Source organism: Aethalodelphis obliquidens, unplaced genomic scaffold, assembly GCF_003676395.1.
Source record: "Aethalodelphis obliquidens isolate GAN/ISIS:26980383/991018 unplaced genomic scaffold, ASM367639v1 scaffold31, whole genome shotgun sequence".
Lineage (NCBI taxonomy): Eukaryota > Metazoa > Chordata > Mammalia > Artiodactyla > Delphinidae > Aethalodelphis > Aethalodelphis obliquidens.
The window spans coordinates 4,049,920-4,066,628 of NW_020837975.1; the positions used below are offsets into that span (position 1 = coordinate 4,049,920).

A 16,709-nucleotide genomic window follows, 5' to 3' on the forward strand; every position below is an offset into this window, starting at 1 on the left:
TTGGAAGCTTGGTACATCCTTTTTTAATAGTTAATTAATTATTTAACTGAAGTATAGTTGATTTACAATATCATGTTAGTTTCAGGTGTACAGCACAGTGAATGCTATATATATATATATATATATATATATACTCACACACATATATATACATATATGTATACATATGTATATTCTTTTTTATATTCTTTTCCCTTATAGATTATTACAAAATACTGAGTATAGTCCCCTGTGATATACAGTAGGACTTTGTTCTTTAACTATCTTATATATAGTAGCAGTAGTGTACAGGTTAATCCCAAACTCCTAATTTATCTTCCCTCTTCCCCTTTCCCTATAGGTAACCATAAGTCTGTTTTCTATGTCTGTGGGTCTATTTCTGTTTTGTAAATAGGCTCATTTGTATCACTTTTTTTAGATTCCACATATAAGTGATATCATATGATATTTGTCTTTCTCTGTCTCACTTTACTTAGTATGATAATCTTTAGGTCCATCCATCTTGCTGCAAATATATACAATGGAATATTACTCAGCCATAAAAAAGAATGAAATAATGCTTGGTACACTCTTGAAACACTGACACATTTCCATAAAATAGTGAGGCTGCTTTTCATGCCCAATGTTTGGAGTTTGTTTCATGCCTTTAGAGGCAAACCTCCTATACTTGTGAATGTGGGTTATTGTTAACTAGATAACTATAGTAAAGCTGAGTATCAGCAGAAAGCTACCCAGAGATATTTAACGATTTAAAAAATGATGAAACCTAAGTTATACATGGCCAGACGTACACAGAAATTATCCCTGCATTGTACTCTGAAGAAACTGTTCTATTGACACAGTCAGTTCAACAAAATATCTAGAAAATTTCTAACGTTTCATAATCTGCATAAGGCAGGACAAACTGAAAGAAAAATAAACAACTTTAGAAGTTTTTCTTTATCTTTAAATTATTGATGTGACATTGGAGAAGGATAAGGATGAAACACTGACCTCTTAAGCCTCTAAGGGTAAATGGCAGTGTTGGAAATCACCAGTTCTTTTCTCTGAGCTTTGATTACCTACCTGGGTTGTTGAGTGATTAAAATTGGTGCCCACTGATTATCAGCTGCCTTCTTGCCTCATCTTAACCCCCATCATGGCACTTTGACTTGGTTCTGTGGCTTCTACTTCAGATAATTCTCCCTACGACCCTCTAATAGATTTTCCCTGTTTAGTACAAGCTCAGGGCCTTAGTCATCCCTAAGCCCAGGGCAAGTGTTTCCCCACTGCTTTTTTAGCCACAGCTCCTCAGGCCCTTCTTCCTTCAAACAGCACTGGGGTGGTGGTCTCTGCTTATCCCAGTCTGAATGTAGTCTTTATTTTGGAGACTGGGGTTGAATGTGTCAGGGGAAGGCATGAAAAGGGGCAACTGAATACAAACCACCCCTCACATATACACCACCTGATTCACCAAAAGGTGAAATAAAGCAGGTATATAGAGGGTACATGCCATGACTGAAAAACAAAAAGTTATTTAAAACAAAAAGCCTAATTGGTTGTCTTTTTTAATAACCCATATAACCTGGAAGGCCAAAGGTGAAGTTAGAAAATGCACACACTTTATTCAGCATGCAATAAAATGAATTGCTTATTCTTCCATATAAAATCATCATATATTTGGAGATGGAAATAAAAAAGAAATAGCCAGGCTTCCCTGGTGGCATAGTGGTTAAGAATCCGCCTGCCAATGCAGGGGACATGGGTTCGAGCCCTGGTCTGGGAAGATCACACATGCCGCGAAGCAACTAAGCCCATGTGCCACAACAACTGAGCCTGTGCTCTAGAGCCCACAAGCCACAACTATTGAAGCCTGCACACCCAGAGCCCGTGCTCTGCAACAAGAGAAGCCACCTTAATGAGAGGCCTGCACACCGCGACGAAGAGTGGCCCCCGCTTGCCTCAAATAAAAAGAAAGCCCGCACGCAGCAACGAAGACCCAACGCAGCCAAAAATAAATAAATAAATAATAAATTAATTTTTAAAAAAAAGAAATAGCTAACCGGTTGGAAAGAAGACAATGTAAAGATATAGCTAATTAAAACACAATTCTAAAACAATTAGGCAAAATGTTGGTATATAAAACAATATTTAGTTAAATGATTTTTATAATTATATTGATCCCATAAACAGATGGGTGAAATCAATTGCAGAGGTGTGTATGTGTGGTTCATTTAGCTTATGTGTTATTTAGAGGAATGTAATTTTTTTTATGGTCAGTGAGAAATCTTGAGATAAACCCAAGAGATGTTACCCATAAGAGAATTGTAAATACATAGAAATACCTAAAAGTGGAAAGGCTCCAATTCCATTTCAATTAGGCTACAAATGTTGTCAAAGGAAATGATACAAGCAAGGCTGTTTTATTTTCAGATAAAATGATTTTACATCTTTATAAATCATAAGTTTAATGTATGACAAGCAAGATTCTCTTATTCAGTTCTCACTGTTCTCACCTTCCTCCTATTTCAAATTTTCTTCTAAATTTTATGGAAAAAGTTACTTAGATAATTTTTTCTGATGCGTTAGGTAACACATGTTCCCTCTTATAAGGGAAAAAACTCAAGACCAGTCAGATCAGGGAAAAATACTCTCACTGTATCACAACTAATATCTTCATACCGTTCAAAAGTGTTCAGACCTTCTGGTCATCGATCCCTCACCCTGGCCTGTGGTTTGTACAGAAGAAACAGTTGAAAACTCACCACTGAGAAAATTATAAATAATTGGGTTCGCAGCACTATTGGCATATACAAGCCAGTGTGAAAAGGTAAACCAGGCATATACAGTCTCTCTGTCTTCCGTGTGGGTAAACATCCCAAATACTCTGTAGGAAAAGAAACAGTAACATGAAATGCAGTGCGATTCTGGAAAGTACCTTTTAAATAATTAAATTCAAGGGTGAACACAGCCCTTGGTGGCAGTTCCCCGACTCCAGTGCTGCCCTGCAGGACAGACCACTTGTAGGTTTAGGGCACACAGTGGGGCTAGAATAACTTCAGTACCTGAAGGGCACCTCCAAGGCACAATTAGTAAATCAAAAGCCAAATCAGGTCAGAGAAGGTCTCTCCTGTAAACAACAGCAATAAGAATACAAAGGTTGAATATATATCTATCTACCTTCTTTCATTTTGTTTCTAAACACAATGGAGCAGCTTTTGTTACTATTTCATTTTGCGTGCATTTTATTTATTTATTTATTTAACACTGGAGTATAGTTGATTAACAATATTGTGTTAGTTTCAGGTGTACAACAAAGTAATTCAGTTATACATATACTGAATACTATGCTTTTTTCTAGTTCTTTTCCTGATTAGGTTATTACAGAATATTGAGCAGAGTTCCCTGTGCTATACAGTAGGTCCTTGTTGCTTATCTACTTTAAGCATAGCAGCATGTACAAAAGCACTTCTAAATTGCAGTCTGTAAGCACTACTTCCTACTTTCATTTGTGCATTGATCAATATTACATTTCTTCAACTCCAATCTTACAGCCTTGCTGAAATTTGGCTTCTGGGATTTCTTTATATGCAGAGAAGAGCTAGTTTTCAATAGGCAAAATTCTGGTAATTTCTTAAAGTTCATGAGTTTTAATTTTTTTTTTATTATTTTAAACTCTGAAAAATATGTTATTATTATCTCCTTAAAGGTCATTTTTAAGATTTGTTCTGTACTTCAAAATACCCATTTATCAAATTGTATTCACTAGACAACAGCAGGCAACTTGCAACTACCCAATAAACGTATAGGCTGAAGATTATAATGCATTTCCTGCCAGAGGGTCCATCACTGATTGTGGAATTTGTGCCTGTGATAGAAATATGTTGCCAGAATAAAGTGGTGTTCTATGGAGTACTACAGTTTTACAAAAATATAATATATAGTAAGACAACATGGATAAATAGAATTAATATGTTATGACCCTCTACCACAATGTATCTTTGAAATCCTAGAAAACCAGACCTGCTTTAAAGAAGTTGGTTTTGACTAGTCAGACAAAACACTAAGTTTCAAAGAAAAGAATTTAGGACTTTATTTGTAAGAGAAAGAAAACACGAGCCTAAAATGCAAGGGCAAACAGAGATAAGTATTTGAAGAAAATATGTGTGATAAAGAGCAAAACAATTTTCAAGGTTATTTTGAAATTTTTATTTTGTGACAAAGAGCAGAAGACTCAAAAAATGGAAACTATTTTAAATTTAACATGGACTTTCTCCTTAGAAAGCCATTTATTTTCCTTGGAAAGGGAGGTCTGTAAGTCAGGAGAATAGAGAAATATTATGGAGAAGTAGGTATTTGGAACCAGCTAAAGGGAAGGTACAAGTGTTGAGATACAGGAAATCCAAATGAGTCATCCAGAGAGCAGTAAATCCAAATTTCATTGAGTTTAGATTGACTAAAATAAAAGTACAAAAAAAAAAAGGAGAGAACCTATGCAGTATCCTAGCATGTTTCCAAGGTTCTTAAGAGCAAAAATCATCATCTATCATCAGACTAGAATACATTTGTATGGGATTTCTGTGGGCAAGAAAAATAAGAAAGGAATTATGAAAAAATATGGAGGGCAAAGTTGCTTTCATTTTCCTGTGAGCCAGTATACATCTGAAGGACCCAAGCTGCCACATATCTTATATGTGTGTCTGTGTGTGTGTCTGTACTAAGGCTGTGTCTGTACTAAACAACATTGCTGAACAAAAGTTCATTTTCTCTTTCTTTTCCATTGAAAAAGTCATTAAGAATAGATATATGTATAACTGAATCACTTTGCTATACAGCAGAAATGAATACAACATTGTAAATCAACATTACTTCAATAAAAATTATTTTAAAGAAGTAAAAAAAAAAAAAGAAAAAGAAAAAGTCATTAAACAATCAAAAACAAGGCCCCAAAGAGAATGACAAATCTTTGCAGCTGGTTATACCACCTTTAGACTGTGTGATTCCAGCCAAAGCTGCCTCTCTTCAGAGTCCCCAGCCATGAGGAATAGGATATTGACTCTGGATCCAGGAAAAATGAGAGAAGAAATCCTAGTTTTATTTCGAAGCCTCTGATAAACAGAATTAGTATTACCTTGGGACCAGTCTCTGTGCAACTATTACGATAATTCCCAGTAAAGATGGTTGGCCAGAAGGTTCCTGGGTACCACTGCCCCTGCATTGGTTGATCATGTTGGTTGTTTGAACTTAATAGTGTCTCTGCAGCATTACAAATAGCATACCTTCTCTCACTGAAAACTTTTGTACTGATTTTTATTAATATTCATGCTAAACTTGATTCAATGATGTCAGGAAATGAATTTTCTTTCTTTCTATTTAAACATTCAAAACACAGTATGTGCTGTGATTCCATTTGTTTGTGTGTGTGCTCACAAATGCACTTTTTAAGTATAATTAGAATGCTAACAAAATTCTTATCTCTTTTTATCCTTTAGATAAAGTTCTGTCACCGTTTCCTATGTCTTTGAGAACAAAGTTTGGAAAACCCATTTGTTCTGATCAAAAAAGAGCTCCGAGCTGTAAATGAGTTTTTTGCATTAGAACTTCTTCTGCATCTAAGGCTTAGCAATTAGCTTGAAGAGGTCAGAGGAACATCTGTTTTATGTCTGCCATTCAATAGAGAATTTGCATGGATAAGAGCATTTAAAATCCCAGAGCTCTAAAAAACTGTGTTCCCTACCTGCTGGTAACAACAACACATTGAGTTATCTGGCCCGGCAAGCTATCTAGGCAGATGGTTTCCATTTTTCTCTGGCTTAAAAAAAGTCCTTAATTAAGAACCAAGAAAAATGGCTGATCTCTTCATTTTCAAATAATAAGTGAACTTTACCTCTTTAGCACATTGAGGATGCTAATTGGTAGATAGCAAATTGCAAACACCAAAAGCACAACCATCAGCATCCGGGCTGTTTTCCGTCTGGCTCGGATCTGCTTTATTTCAGCGGCCACAGAGCTAATCCTGGATTTGGTCTGCTGTCCTGGCCCCCGAGGCTGTGAAAGAGGCTGCAGGGCCTTCCATTTTCTCTGAACTACAGATGATGTTCCAGGAATCTGAAAGGAGCGGATACCCTTTATTGTTATCTGATTTAGGAAAGTTCCACTTTGGAGGAGTAATTGGAAGACACAGTAAGGAGAGTATCCCAGACACCCGAGGCCTAGGAGGTTTGCGAGCCTCTTTCCCCAGACCGTTTGCTGAGTGGACTGTGTTCTTGAGTAATACAGCCGAGTGCCAAATAGGAGTCTGGGTGGAAAAAAAAAGTTGCAACATCACCATTTTGTTGAGGTCTAAAGAGAGCTGCAAATGGAAATGATATCTCTTTATAAAAAGAGAAGTTGTCCACTCAAAGGAATAATATTCAACACTAAAAAGAAATGAGCTATCAAGCCATGAAAAAATAGAGAGGAAACTTAAATGCATATTACTAAGTGAAAGAAGCCAATCTGAGAAGGCTACCTATTATAAGATTCCAACTATATGCTATCCTGGAAAAGATAAAACAATGGAGACAGAAGAATGATCAGTGGTTGCCAGGGGTAATGGGGGGAGGGATGAATAGGCATAGCACAGAGGATTTTTAGGGCAGGGAAAATACTACTCTTCATGATACCATAATGATGGATACCTGTCATTACACATTATACAATGTATTTGAATACACCATCCAAACCCATAGAAGGTACAACATCAAGAGTGAACCATAAAGTAAACTGTGAACTTCCGGTGACTATGATGAATCAATGTAGGTTCATCAGTTTTAACAAATGTATCAGTCTGGTAGGGAATGCTGATAATGGGGAGGCTGTTCATGAATGGAGGTTGGAGAGAGATGGGAAATCTCTGTACCTTCCACTTGATTTTTCTGTGAACTTATAACTACTCTAAAAAAATATGAAACCAAAAAAACCCTTCTTAATTTAAAAGAGAGAGAACTGAAAACTGGGGAAGAAGAGCTCTTACTAGGAATTTTGATTCAGCTCAGATACCTAGAGTTGAAACAGAAAGAAAACCTAACAGATAATTGCCAAAGTAACCTGCATAGTTTTTCATGCATCAATACTGCCACCTGCTGCCAGATGGAGAGATAGGACTTAACTACCTATTGCTTTTTATTAGGTTTTCTGATTCTCAGGTTTGGTTAAGGCAGACCTTTGAATAAAAGGAATAAAAATAAAATAAAATATTCTCTGTTGCTTATCATTTGTTGTTACAAAATTGCTTGAAGGCAATTTTGTGGACCGACCCTTTAAAATGCACATAAAAGCCTTGAATATCCCTTGTGGTCTTCCATGAACGTTTCAAATAGCTGCAATTTGTAACAACAGTTACACAACTTGTACTTTTCCACTTCTTTTCAAAATTATTTGATAATAGCAGGGAGTCCCTCCAAGTATAATATTGTCTTAATTATAAGCTCATGAAGATTGATAGGGTTTAGTGAGCAAAACAATAAAATTCAGCATGTGTAATTTTTTAAGAGTAAAATGTGCCAACAAGCACACCATAAGCACATCCTAGTTCTATTAAGATTATTCAGCTGTTGCTTTTATCTCTGTGCTGCAAGCCAGAACAGACCGATGGGTCTCTCACAGTGGATGTTGGATGGATTCTGTTGCTTTATCCATAACAAGATCCAAGTCTGTTAGATAATCTTTAATTTGAGAACAGAATTTTACTTTGATTTCCACACAGATGAATTAATGATAATTAATTAATTATGGCGCTCCTTTTGAATATAACTATTCTCTCTCAAAAAGAAGCAAATGAAGTTAAGGAAAACCTGCCCTTAAATTGAAAAACACCTGATAAACGATTTCTCTTCGGATTCTGTATGTCCTGCCATGTCGGCTGACCTTTTCACATCGTGGTGGCCTCACTCAATCTTCTTATCTATTGATTGAGACTCCTTCCTCTTCTATGAGTCTTTTTTATAGATAGTCATTTTTAAAAATAATTGAGGAGAAGCTGCAAAGGATGTTGGAAATTTCCAGAAAAACTGTAAAATGAGTAACCCTATTAATGTCTGCTAAATGGCCTTGAACTGTTTCCTAAATGATCTCTAAGAGATCATTTAAACTTAAGCAATCTGTTATTCAATGCTCCCCTGAGGAAAAAAATCAATATCCTGCATCTGATGACTTCTGCAACCATCAGAAAGAGTTCCCATAAAGAGAAACTGCCACAGGGAGCATAACTATTGTTCCTGCAATCATAAAAAAAAAAAAAAAAAGCAGAAATGATGTCCCCTCTTAGATGATGATCTAAATAGAAGATGGTTAATCCTGCACTCATTGTGAAGAGACATACAATAATCCCCATCAATAATTTGTGTATGTCTAGAGAAAGTCAGCATAGTATCAGTAGAAATTACTAATTTTAACTGAGCACCAGGAATGATGCACAATCTGGAGTCATCATTAATGCATTCTTAAAAATAGGTTATTGTAAATCCCATTCTACAGATGTTCAAGCAGACATTGAGAAGTATTAAATAAAATATCCAAGTCTATATCTTTAATAAGTGACAAGCCAGAATTTGCACTCAGGTCCGTCTGATTGCAAAGTTCATTTTTTCCCATTGTGATGCACCATTTCCATTTATAAACTTCAACACAATCTGATATGGAAGTTAGCAAATTTTTTAACACATGCCTAGTTACATAAAAGCAATAATAGTCATACAAAAGGGCTTTTGAGAGATCCAGGCTATGGGACTGTCCATGTGAGAAGGTCTTTTCCTTGTCATCTCAGCGGGCATTCAAAAATCCCAGACTGTGGAAAGCACACACACACACACACACACACACACAACACACACTATACAAACACACACACACAACACACACATACACAAACACACACAACACACACCCTTACACTCAGACACACAATGCACAGGACACACAGCGCACACACACACACACACACACACACACACACACACACACACACTGCTTTTATTCCAATATCATAAATAAACTTTAAAATCACCTTTGAGGTGAAAATACATCCTGGAAGAGGTATTATCACAGTTATGAATTTGAACTATCAGGTAGATGATGTACCTTGAAACCTGCCCTGTCTGAAGAAGTCTTTGTGGCCAAGATAAGCAAATGTGCTGCAAACATTAAAAAGGGGATGAGAGAATATTATGAACAGCCAGTAAATTTGCAAACTCAATGAACTTAAATGAAATGGATAAACACCATGAAAAAAAAGATAACCAAAACTGACTGTGTCTTTACAAACCCTGTTACAAAAAACAAAACAAAACAAAACAAAAAAACTTAGGCCCAGATAGGTTCATTGATGTAGTATTCAACCAAACCATAAAGAATGAATAATATCTATCTTATTTAGACTCTTTCTGAAATTCAAAGAAAAGATAATATTACAATGAATTTTAATGAAGTCAGTAACCCTGATAAAGACATGAGAACAAAAGAAAACCACTGACCAAATATCTCACATGAATAGAGATGAAAATTCCCCAAAATATATATATCAAACCAAATCCAACAATAAATAAAAGGATAATAAATTTTGCTCAAAAAAGCAGATTTATTCCAGCAATGCAGTAATGGTTTAACATTTAAAAACATCAATCAAGGTAATTTATCATATTAACAGAAAAAACTATGATCATGTCAATAGAGAAAGGAAAAGCATTTGAAAACTTTAACACCCTTGCATGTAAATTAGTAATAGAGAGAATCTTTCTCAACCTGATAAAAGGCATCCATGAAAAGTCTTTAAGGTATCATCCTACTTAACATGAAAGATGAACACTTTCTTCTAAGATTGGTAACAAGCCAACGAAGATTTCTCTCAACACTCCTACTCAACATTGTACTGGAGATCCTAACCAGTACAGGAAGAAAAGAAAAATAAATAAAAGGCATATAGATTGCTTCTATTGAGAAGACATTATTGCTTATGAAGAAAGTCTTAAGGAATCTACAAAAATGCCACTAGAACTAAACATATGAATTTAGCAATATGTAGGACCCTAAATCAATAAACAAAATCAACTGTATTTCTATATATTAGCAATAAATGATTCTAAATTTAAATTGAAAATAACACATTTCAATAGCAAAACATGTATTCTAAGAATATATTTAACAAAATGTGGACAAATTATGTGTACTTAAATTATGAAAATTGCTAAGAGCTATTAAAGAAGACCTAAATAAATGAGGAGATATACCATGTTCATGGATTATAAGATTTAATATTGTTAATATGTCAATTTCCCCAAATTGATCTATAGATTTAATGCAATAAATCCCATTCAAAATAATAGCAATCTTTTAACTTTATCACTCCCTGACAACTTTTTTTTCCACCTTGGTACTTCTCTTTTAGAATTTAGATGCACATGCTAAGTTCTTATGATCAGGATCATAACTATTTTGTCTCATAGCAAGAGAATTTACATTTTTATTATTTCAATCACTTAAAATGCTATGAGGCTTGCTTTATAGACTATTATAAGATGTAACCTGAAGACTATTCCATGTGCATTTGAGATGAATATGTATTCTGCTACTTTTGAAGAGGTACCGCATAGATATATTAGGTTTAGTTGGTTGATAGTTTTCTTCAAGTCTTCTATGTCATTGTTAATGTTCTGCCTAGTTTTTCTATCCATGACTGAAAGATGAGTGTTGAAGTTTTCAATTATTAATATTGAATTGTCTGTTTCTCCACCTAATTCTTCTAGTTGTTGCTTCCTGTACTGTGGAATTCAGTTGTTAACTGCATATAGGTTTAGCATTTTTATATCTTCTTGATGGAATGATTTATCATTTGAAATATCCCTCTTTACCCATAGTAACACTTTTTATTAACGTTTCTTTTGTCTGATATTAGTAGAGCTACTTCAGCTTTCCTTTGGTTACTGTTTGCATAGTACCTCTTTTTCATTATTTTACATTTAATCTATTTGTGTCTTTGAATATGAGGTGTGCTTTTTGTAGACATCATACAGTTGAATCAGGTTTTTTTTGTTTGTTTGTTGTTTGTTTTATCTATTCTGCCAACCTCTAGAGTGTTTCATTCATTTACATTTAATGTAACTATTGAGAAGGTGTAATTTACATGTCTCCCTTTGCTGTTTGTTTATATATGTGTGCATATATATATATACAAATATATATATATATATATATAGTTTCTATTTTGTTCCTCTATTCCTCCATTGCTTCTTTATTTTGTGCTAAACAGATATTTTCTAGTATAGCATTTTATTTTTGTTGTTTTTTTCACTACATTTTTTTGAGTTATTTTTTTAGTGGTTGCCCTGAGGATTATAATTAACAACTTAATCTGTTTAGATTAATGCCAACTTAATTTCAATAGTATACAAAATCTTTGCTTCAATATAGCTTCATTCTCTCCTCCTTTCTTTGAATTACATCTTTATACATTATAAGATGAAGATTCACAGTTTTATAATTATTGCTTTACAATATTATCTCAAGTCAAATAGGAGAAGAAAAGAATTTCAAACAAAAATATATTTATACTCTCTTCTATATTTACCTACATAGTTACTTTTATCTCTCTGTGTGAACTTGTGTTACTGCCATTTGATTCTGCCTCTGCAATTACAATTTGCTGTTTATTTTCTCATACTAAACTGACTTGTTATCATCTAATGTTAATTATTTTAAGTTCTTTTTGAAGAATGTTGAAGAATAAAGGGCAGTAGATGAGCATGTGATAAAAATTGGAACAAGGAAGTTCTTTCAAAGTTTTAGTCTTTGGAAAATTGAAATTTAGTTCCAGACTCAAGTATCAGTACAGTTCATCCCCAGCTCCTCACACAGTCCCAGACACATAGTAGGTGGTCAATAAATATTTGTGGAATGAATTAATGTGAGTTCATATAATGAGTAAGATTGAAGTGTTGAATTATTTGAGAGTTAGAACTGAAAAAATTCTGTCAGGTACAAAAGAGTTAAGATTTAGTAAGCCTTAAAAAGAGGAGTTCTAGAGAAGATCCTGTAGAATTTCCAGACTGAATGAGTCCTCTGAGACACATTGTCAAATAAAGAGAATATTTAAGTCTTTGATTAGAGCAAAACATTGGACAATTCTTTTCATTGTAACCAAGCAGGACCCTATGGGGCCTTCTAGGGACAGGCCTTTCCCCCATATCCTGAGTTGTTTTACAGATGTGAAAAACCCCCACCAAATGGAAGAAGTTAACTACTTGATAATCATGAGCACATAGCCCCAGGCCTCCTGGAGTCTATGGATAAGGACTGTAATGTTAAGCTTTGTGACACCACCCTGTTACCTCACCATCAGCCAATCAGAGAATTGTACATAAGCTGATCACATACACTGCGACACCCCTCCCTCACCTGGCTTTTAAAAATGTTTTGCTTCAGGGAGTTCAGGGGCTTTGTAGGCCATGAGCCACCCATCTCCTTCCATGGCCTTGCCATAAACTTTCTGTGCTCCAAACTCCAAAGTTTCGGTTTGTTTCACCTCACTGTGCATGAGGCTAATGAACTTGCACTAACATAGGTTTAAAATTCTTGAGAAAGTCAGACAAGGACAGACATTTTGCTCATTAATAATCTTACACTTAGATATTTCAAAGAATGTAACAGATTCCCTGCATCTCTGTAATTTTAAGCAAATAAGACAGTCCCTCTGTTTGATGGCTCACTTGATGTAGACTATGGCATACATAATGCCTTGGAACTCTGTTTAGAGACATTAACAGTTGGAATTTGATAGTTGCTCAAGCAGAATTCTACATAATCACCATTTGGGGTTAATTTACTTTATTGTGGCTGCTAAAGTGAACTCAGATGAACTTGCTGTTTTCTATTGCAATCTGTCTGTAAATGTTTTTAGTTTCACAGCCCAAGCATTTTACTGCAAATCTTCTGGATCATGTGGTTTGTACTAACCAGGACAATTCATCAAAAGAATGTGGATTATTTCTAAGCCTGCAATACAATTTTGAGCTTACTTTAGAGTTTGAGAAATGGAGAACTATAAGCTTAAATAATGAAGAAGTAAACTGGTTGAGATTTGGTAGTTATCTAATTATTTAACAAACATTTTTTGAATACTTTTTTGTGCAAGGTAACATGTTAAGTGTTGGGAAGATGATGATGAACGAGACAGATTTATGTACACCCAAGAAATTTTAAAGTTATGTCATTCTGTAAATAAATGAATAAGCAAATATAAGCATTTCTTATGTTTAATGCACACTACCCAGTAAAAATATGGAAGTAGGAAATGCACTTAACACTGAATATTCTTAGTCAAAATATCAATCTAAATTATCTTTATGCCTACATGCTCATCAAAGTTTTATCTTCTTCAAGAATTTTTCAAATTCTAATTTTTCTATGAACTTTGTTCTGAGTAACTGAGCAATGGATTCCTCTCTTTCCTCTTCTATCTAAACTTTCCCAGCACTTTCTCTTATTCTTCCACTAAATTTTTTCTTATAAAGTATTTATCAAGCAACTGATATGTGCTATGCATGTACTAGGTGGAGGGCTACAAGATCAAGGCTAGTGTGTACTGTCTCCATCTTAGTAGATTAGAGCAGACAGACAAATAAAAAGTCATTTTCATGTTACTTAAAAGTACTATGAAAGAGATCTATCTAAGAAAGTAGTCACAAACATCAATTCAACACATGCTTATTATTTTAGAAATATAAGCAGAATGAGGTGAAAGCCTAAATAACAGCATATACTATTATGATATTTTATTTAATGAGCACTTTCCATGCTTGAGGCACTTGAATTAATTCATCTAATAAGTGTGAGGTAGATGCTATGCACCCCTGCTTGGCACAGAAATTTAAGTAATTGACAAAACTCCCACATCTGTTAAATGGCAGGGTTAGAATTTAAACTCATGCAGTCAGGATCTTGAGTCTGTGTTTTTGACTTCTGTATTATATCAGTTCTGGTCATTCACTCCCACTGGCCAGGTGGAGATTGTTAAGGAAACTATCCCTACGATGTGGAAAATCACCACTCATAGTTTACAGTGATACACATTTGTTATTTTAGTTACAAAGACTGGGGAACAGAATGCATTTATAAGGTCAGAAAAGAAGTGACTTCTTTACAAAAATAGACGAAACAAAAACATTTGGAATTATGAGACATACGGGGTTGATTGCTCATATACAAGAAGTAAAAGATGATCTTGAAAATCGCTTTGAATAACAAGGGTTGAAGAAGACCCAGATTAAGACTCATCCTCAGACAAAAACCAAATAAAAGGTTTATGAAATCCTTTAAATGAGTAAAGTGGCCCAGTAAATTCTTTCAGTTGGATAAAATATGTCAGAACAAACAGACTAAGTGTGTGGCTTTCCACAAGCCTGATAAGCTCAAAATACTGGCAATAAATTTAGGAAAAAAGAGATACATTTCTGAGAAATGTGGCATTTTAAGATACAATTTACAAGTACAAGAAGCTGAGTTATATTCTTTGTCTGTACCTTTACATGTTCGTCGATTTCCTTAGAGTCATCATGATTCAGCTTAAATGTCTCCTGGTCTGAATTAGATCCACCTCCACTAAGCTTTTCTCTGATCCCCTTTGCTTATATTTTTTAAGGTGATTTTTGCCCTGGAACTGTTTCCTTCCTCTAGACTATGAATTCACCAATGACACAGACTAGAACATTTAGCTTTTTATCAGACATGCATGCAAAAGTAATATAAATATTTGATGAATGAATAACTGAGTGAATGAATACATTCACTGAGTTAATAAATGAGTGAATGAATACATAGCAAAATTATCTAACATTTCAGTACAAATTAGCATAAACAATTTTTAAAATTCTCAATTCTGCTTGACTCTTCTACTGTTCTGAAAAAAAAATAAGATCTTTGAAGTTGGAGATTTAACCCTATAATAAAAATGTATTACATACATCTCATCAAAAATGTATTACATACATCTTTACTTACAGTCTCAGGAAACTTTAAAGGAATTTTTATTTATTTCTCATAAAAAGTAAAATTTACAATATTATTCCTAGACAAAAATCAAGTCGATTAATCACAGAGGTTTAAAATTTAGTCATTAAGGCAGTTCATAAATAACATTCCCTAAATATCACCCTAAAAAATGCCTAGACATATGTTCATGACTAAGGCCTCATTATTTTAGAAGAACACACAATCCTTTGCTAAGCATATTATATTGGTTCAATTCACTCTTAAATTTTGTTTTTAAGGACATCCTAAGGAAAACAAAAGAAAGTTATTTGAAATTACTTACCTGTCGGCACCAGAGTTTACGAAATATTTGCAGATAGGCCAACACCATAAGACACAGTGGTGCCATGTAGGTCACCAGAAAGAAACAGATGTGATACATCTTGGGGTAAATTTCACCTGGAATGAAAGTTAAAATAATAAAATATTATAATTCATAGACTTTTTAAAAGTACATCTGTCAATGTTTTGCCTTCAAAATTACCTTCTATATGATTTTACTGTTATGTTATATACACAAAAGGGAAAAATGATTTATAATATTAACTACTTACATTTAAGTACTAAATGCAAAGTCTTAATGTCATGTAATCTACTCAGAGAGGAAGAACAATTAGCCATTTCTTAATTTGTGTTACTACAGTCTTTCCAGTCAAGTATTCATTTATCAAAAAGCTTTTTTTCTCTTAATTACATCTGTTTAATCAATAAAAATTAATTTGGATTGTCCAACACTTGGATTTGCAAGGAGGGACATTACTCAATCAAAACTTAATTGCTGATGTTTTTGTTAAAATGGAAAAAGACAGTAAACTAAGTTGATTCCTCTTCATTTCTCTCTTGAGAGATGAGAAAATATTCCCAGTTGTATCTCCAAATATGAATTCAGAACGTTTTTTCGAAAACTAAAACAGCAAACATTTGATAATGATTATTTTTATTGACCTACTAGGACATATACAAAATTCCTCTTTAAGTAAGTTGTGCACGTGTGTTAATGCATGTACTTTTAATAAAAATGAGATTTTTAGGGTTCTTTAAAATTAGATTTCAAACCAATATGGGTATTTTCTTTTTTTTGATATCCATCTTACTTATCAGGCATAAGCACATATAGGATTGTAGTGATTGCTTATTTGTCATTAATTCTATGTGCACAGGTAATACATATCACAGATTAGGGCATTTATAAGGAGTCAATCAATTGGCACTGTGGCTTAATATTAATTTTTAATTTTTCTAAAATATATCCATTACTGACTTTTAAAACACTTTAAGGGATATTTCCCTTTAACTAGTATTTGAATATATCACACTGATCAAGCTACTTTTACTTAAATGTAAAACAAGAAACAATATATCCTAAATGGATACCATAGACATTAAATGCCAATAATTTGATACAATTCTAACTAAATGCTAATAAAACAAAGGTTTTTTTTAAAATTCTAAATATTACATAACTTATTTTGACTTTGATATTGGCAATGGGATTTGTTCTACACTATTATGGAAGGATGATGCTATCACTTTCATGGATTTTATTATTTTCGTTACTTCAGAAAATATGTAGAAGCATGAAGACTCGGTTATGTGGTCAAACGTGGTAAGAGCAATTTATACTGAGGATTAACCAATAATGATTATGATGATGACCATAATGACTGATA

The 16,709-nt window shown here is 33.9% G+C and overlaps 1 protein-coding gene across 2 annotated transcripts in view; it reads right to left on the minus strand.

Annotated features, from left to right (window-relative positions):
• The window catches only part of HCRTR2 (hypocretin receptor 2), a 122,248-nt gene that overhangs the window by 2,925 nt on the left and 102,614 nt on the right, over positions 1 to 16,709 (minus strand). For both annotated transcript variants that reach the window (XM_027126787.1, XM_027126788.1), the window contains exons 4-6: positions 15,323 to 15,438; positions 5,867 to 6,087; positions 2,745 to 2,866 (exon numbers count right to left, since the gene is read on the minus strand). In XM_027126787.1, coding sequence (XP_026982588.1) covers positions 2,745 to 2,866; positions 5,867 to 6,087; positions 15,323 to 15,438 — 459 coding nt within the window. The remainder of the gene's footprint in view (positions 1 to 2,744; positions 2,867 to 5,866; positions 6,088 to 15,322; positions 15,439 to 16,709) is intronic.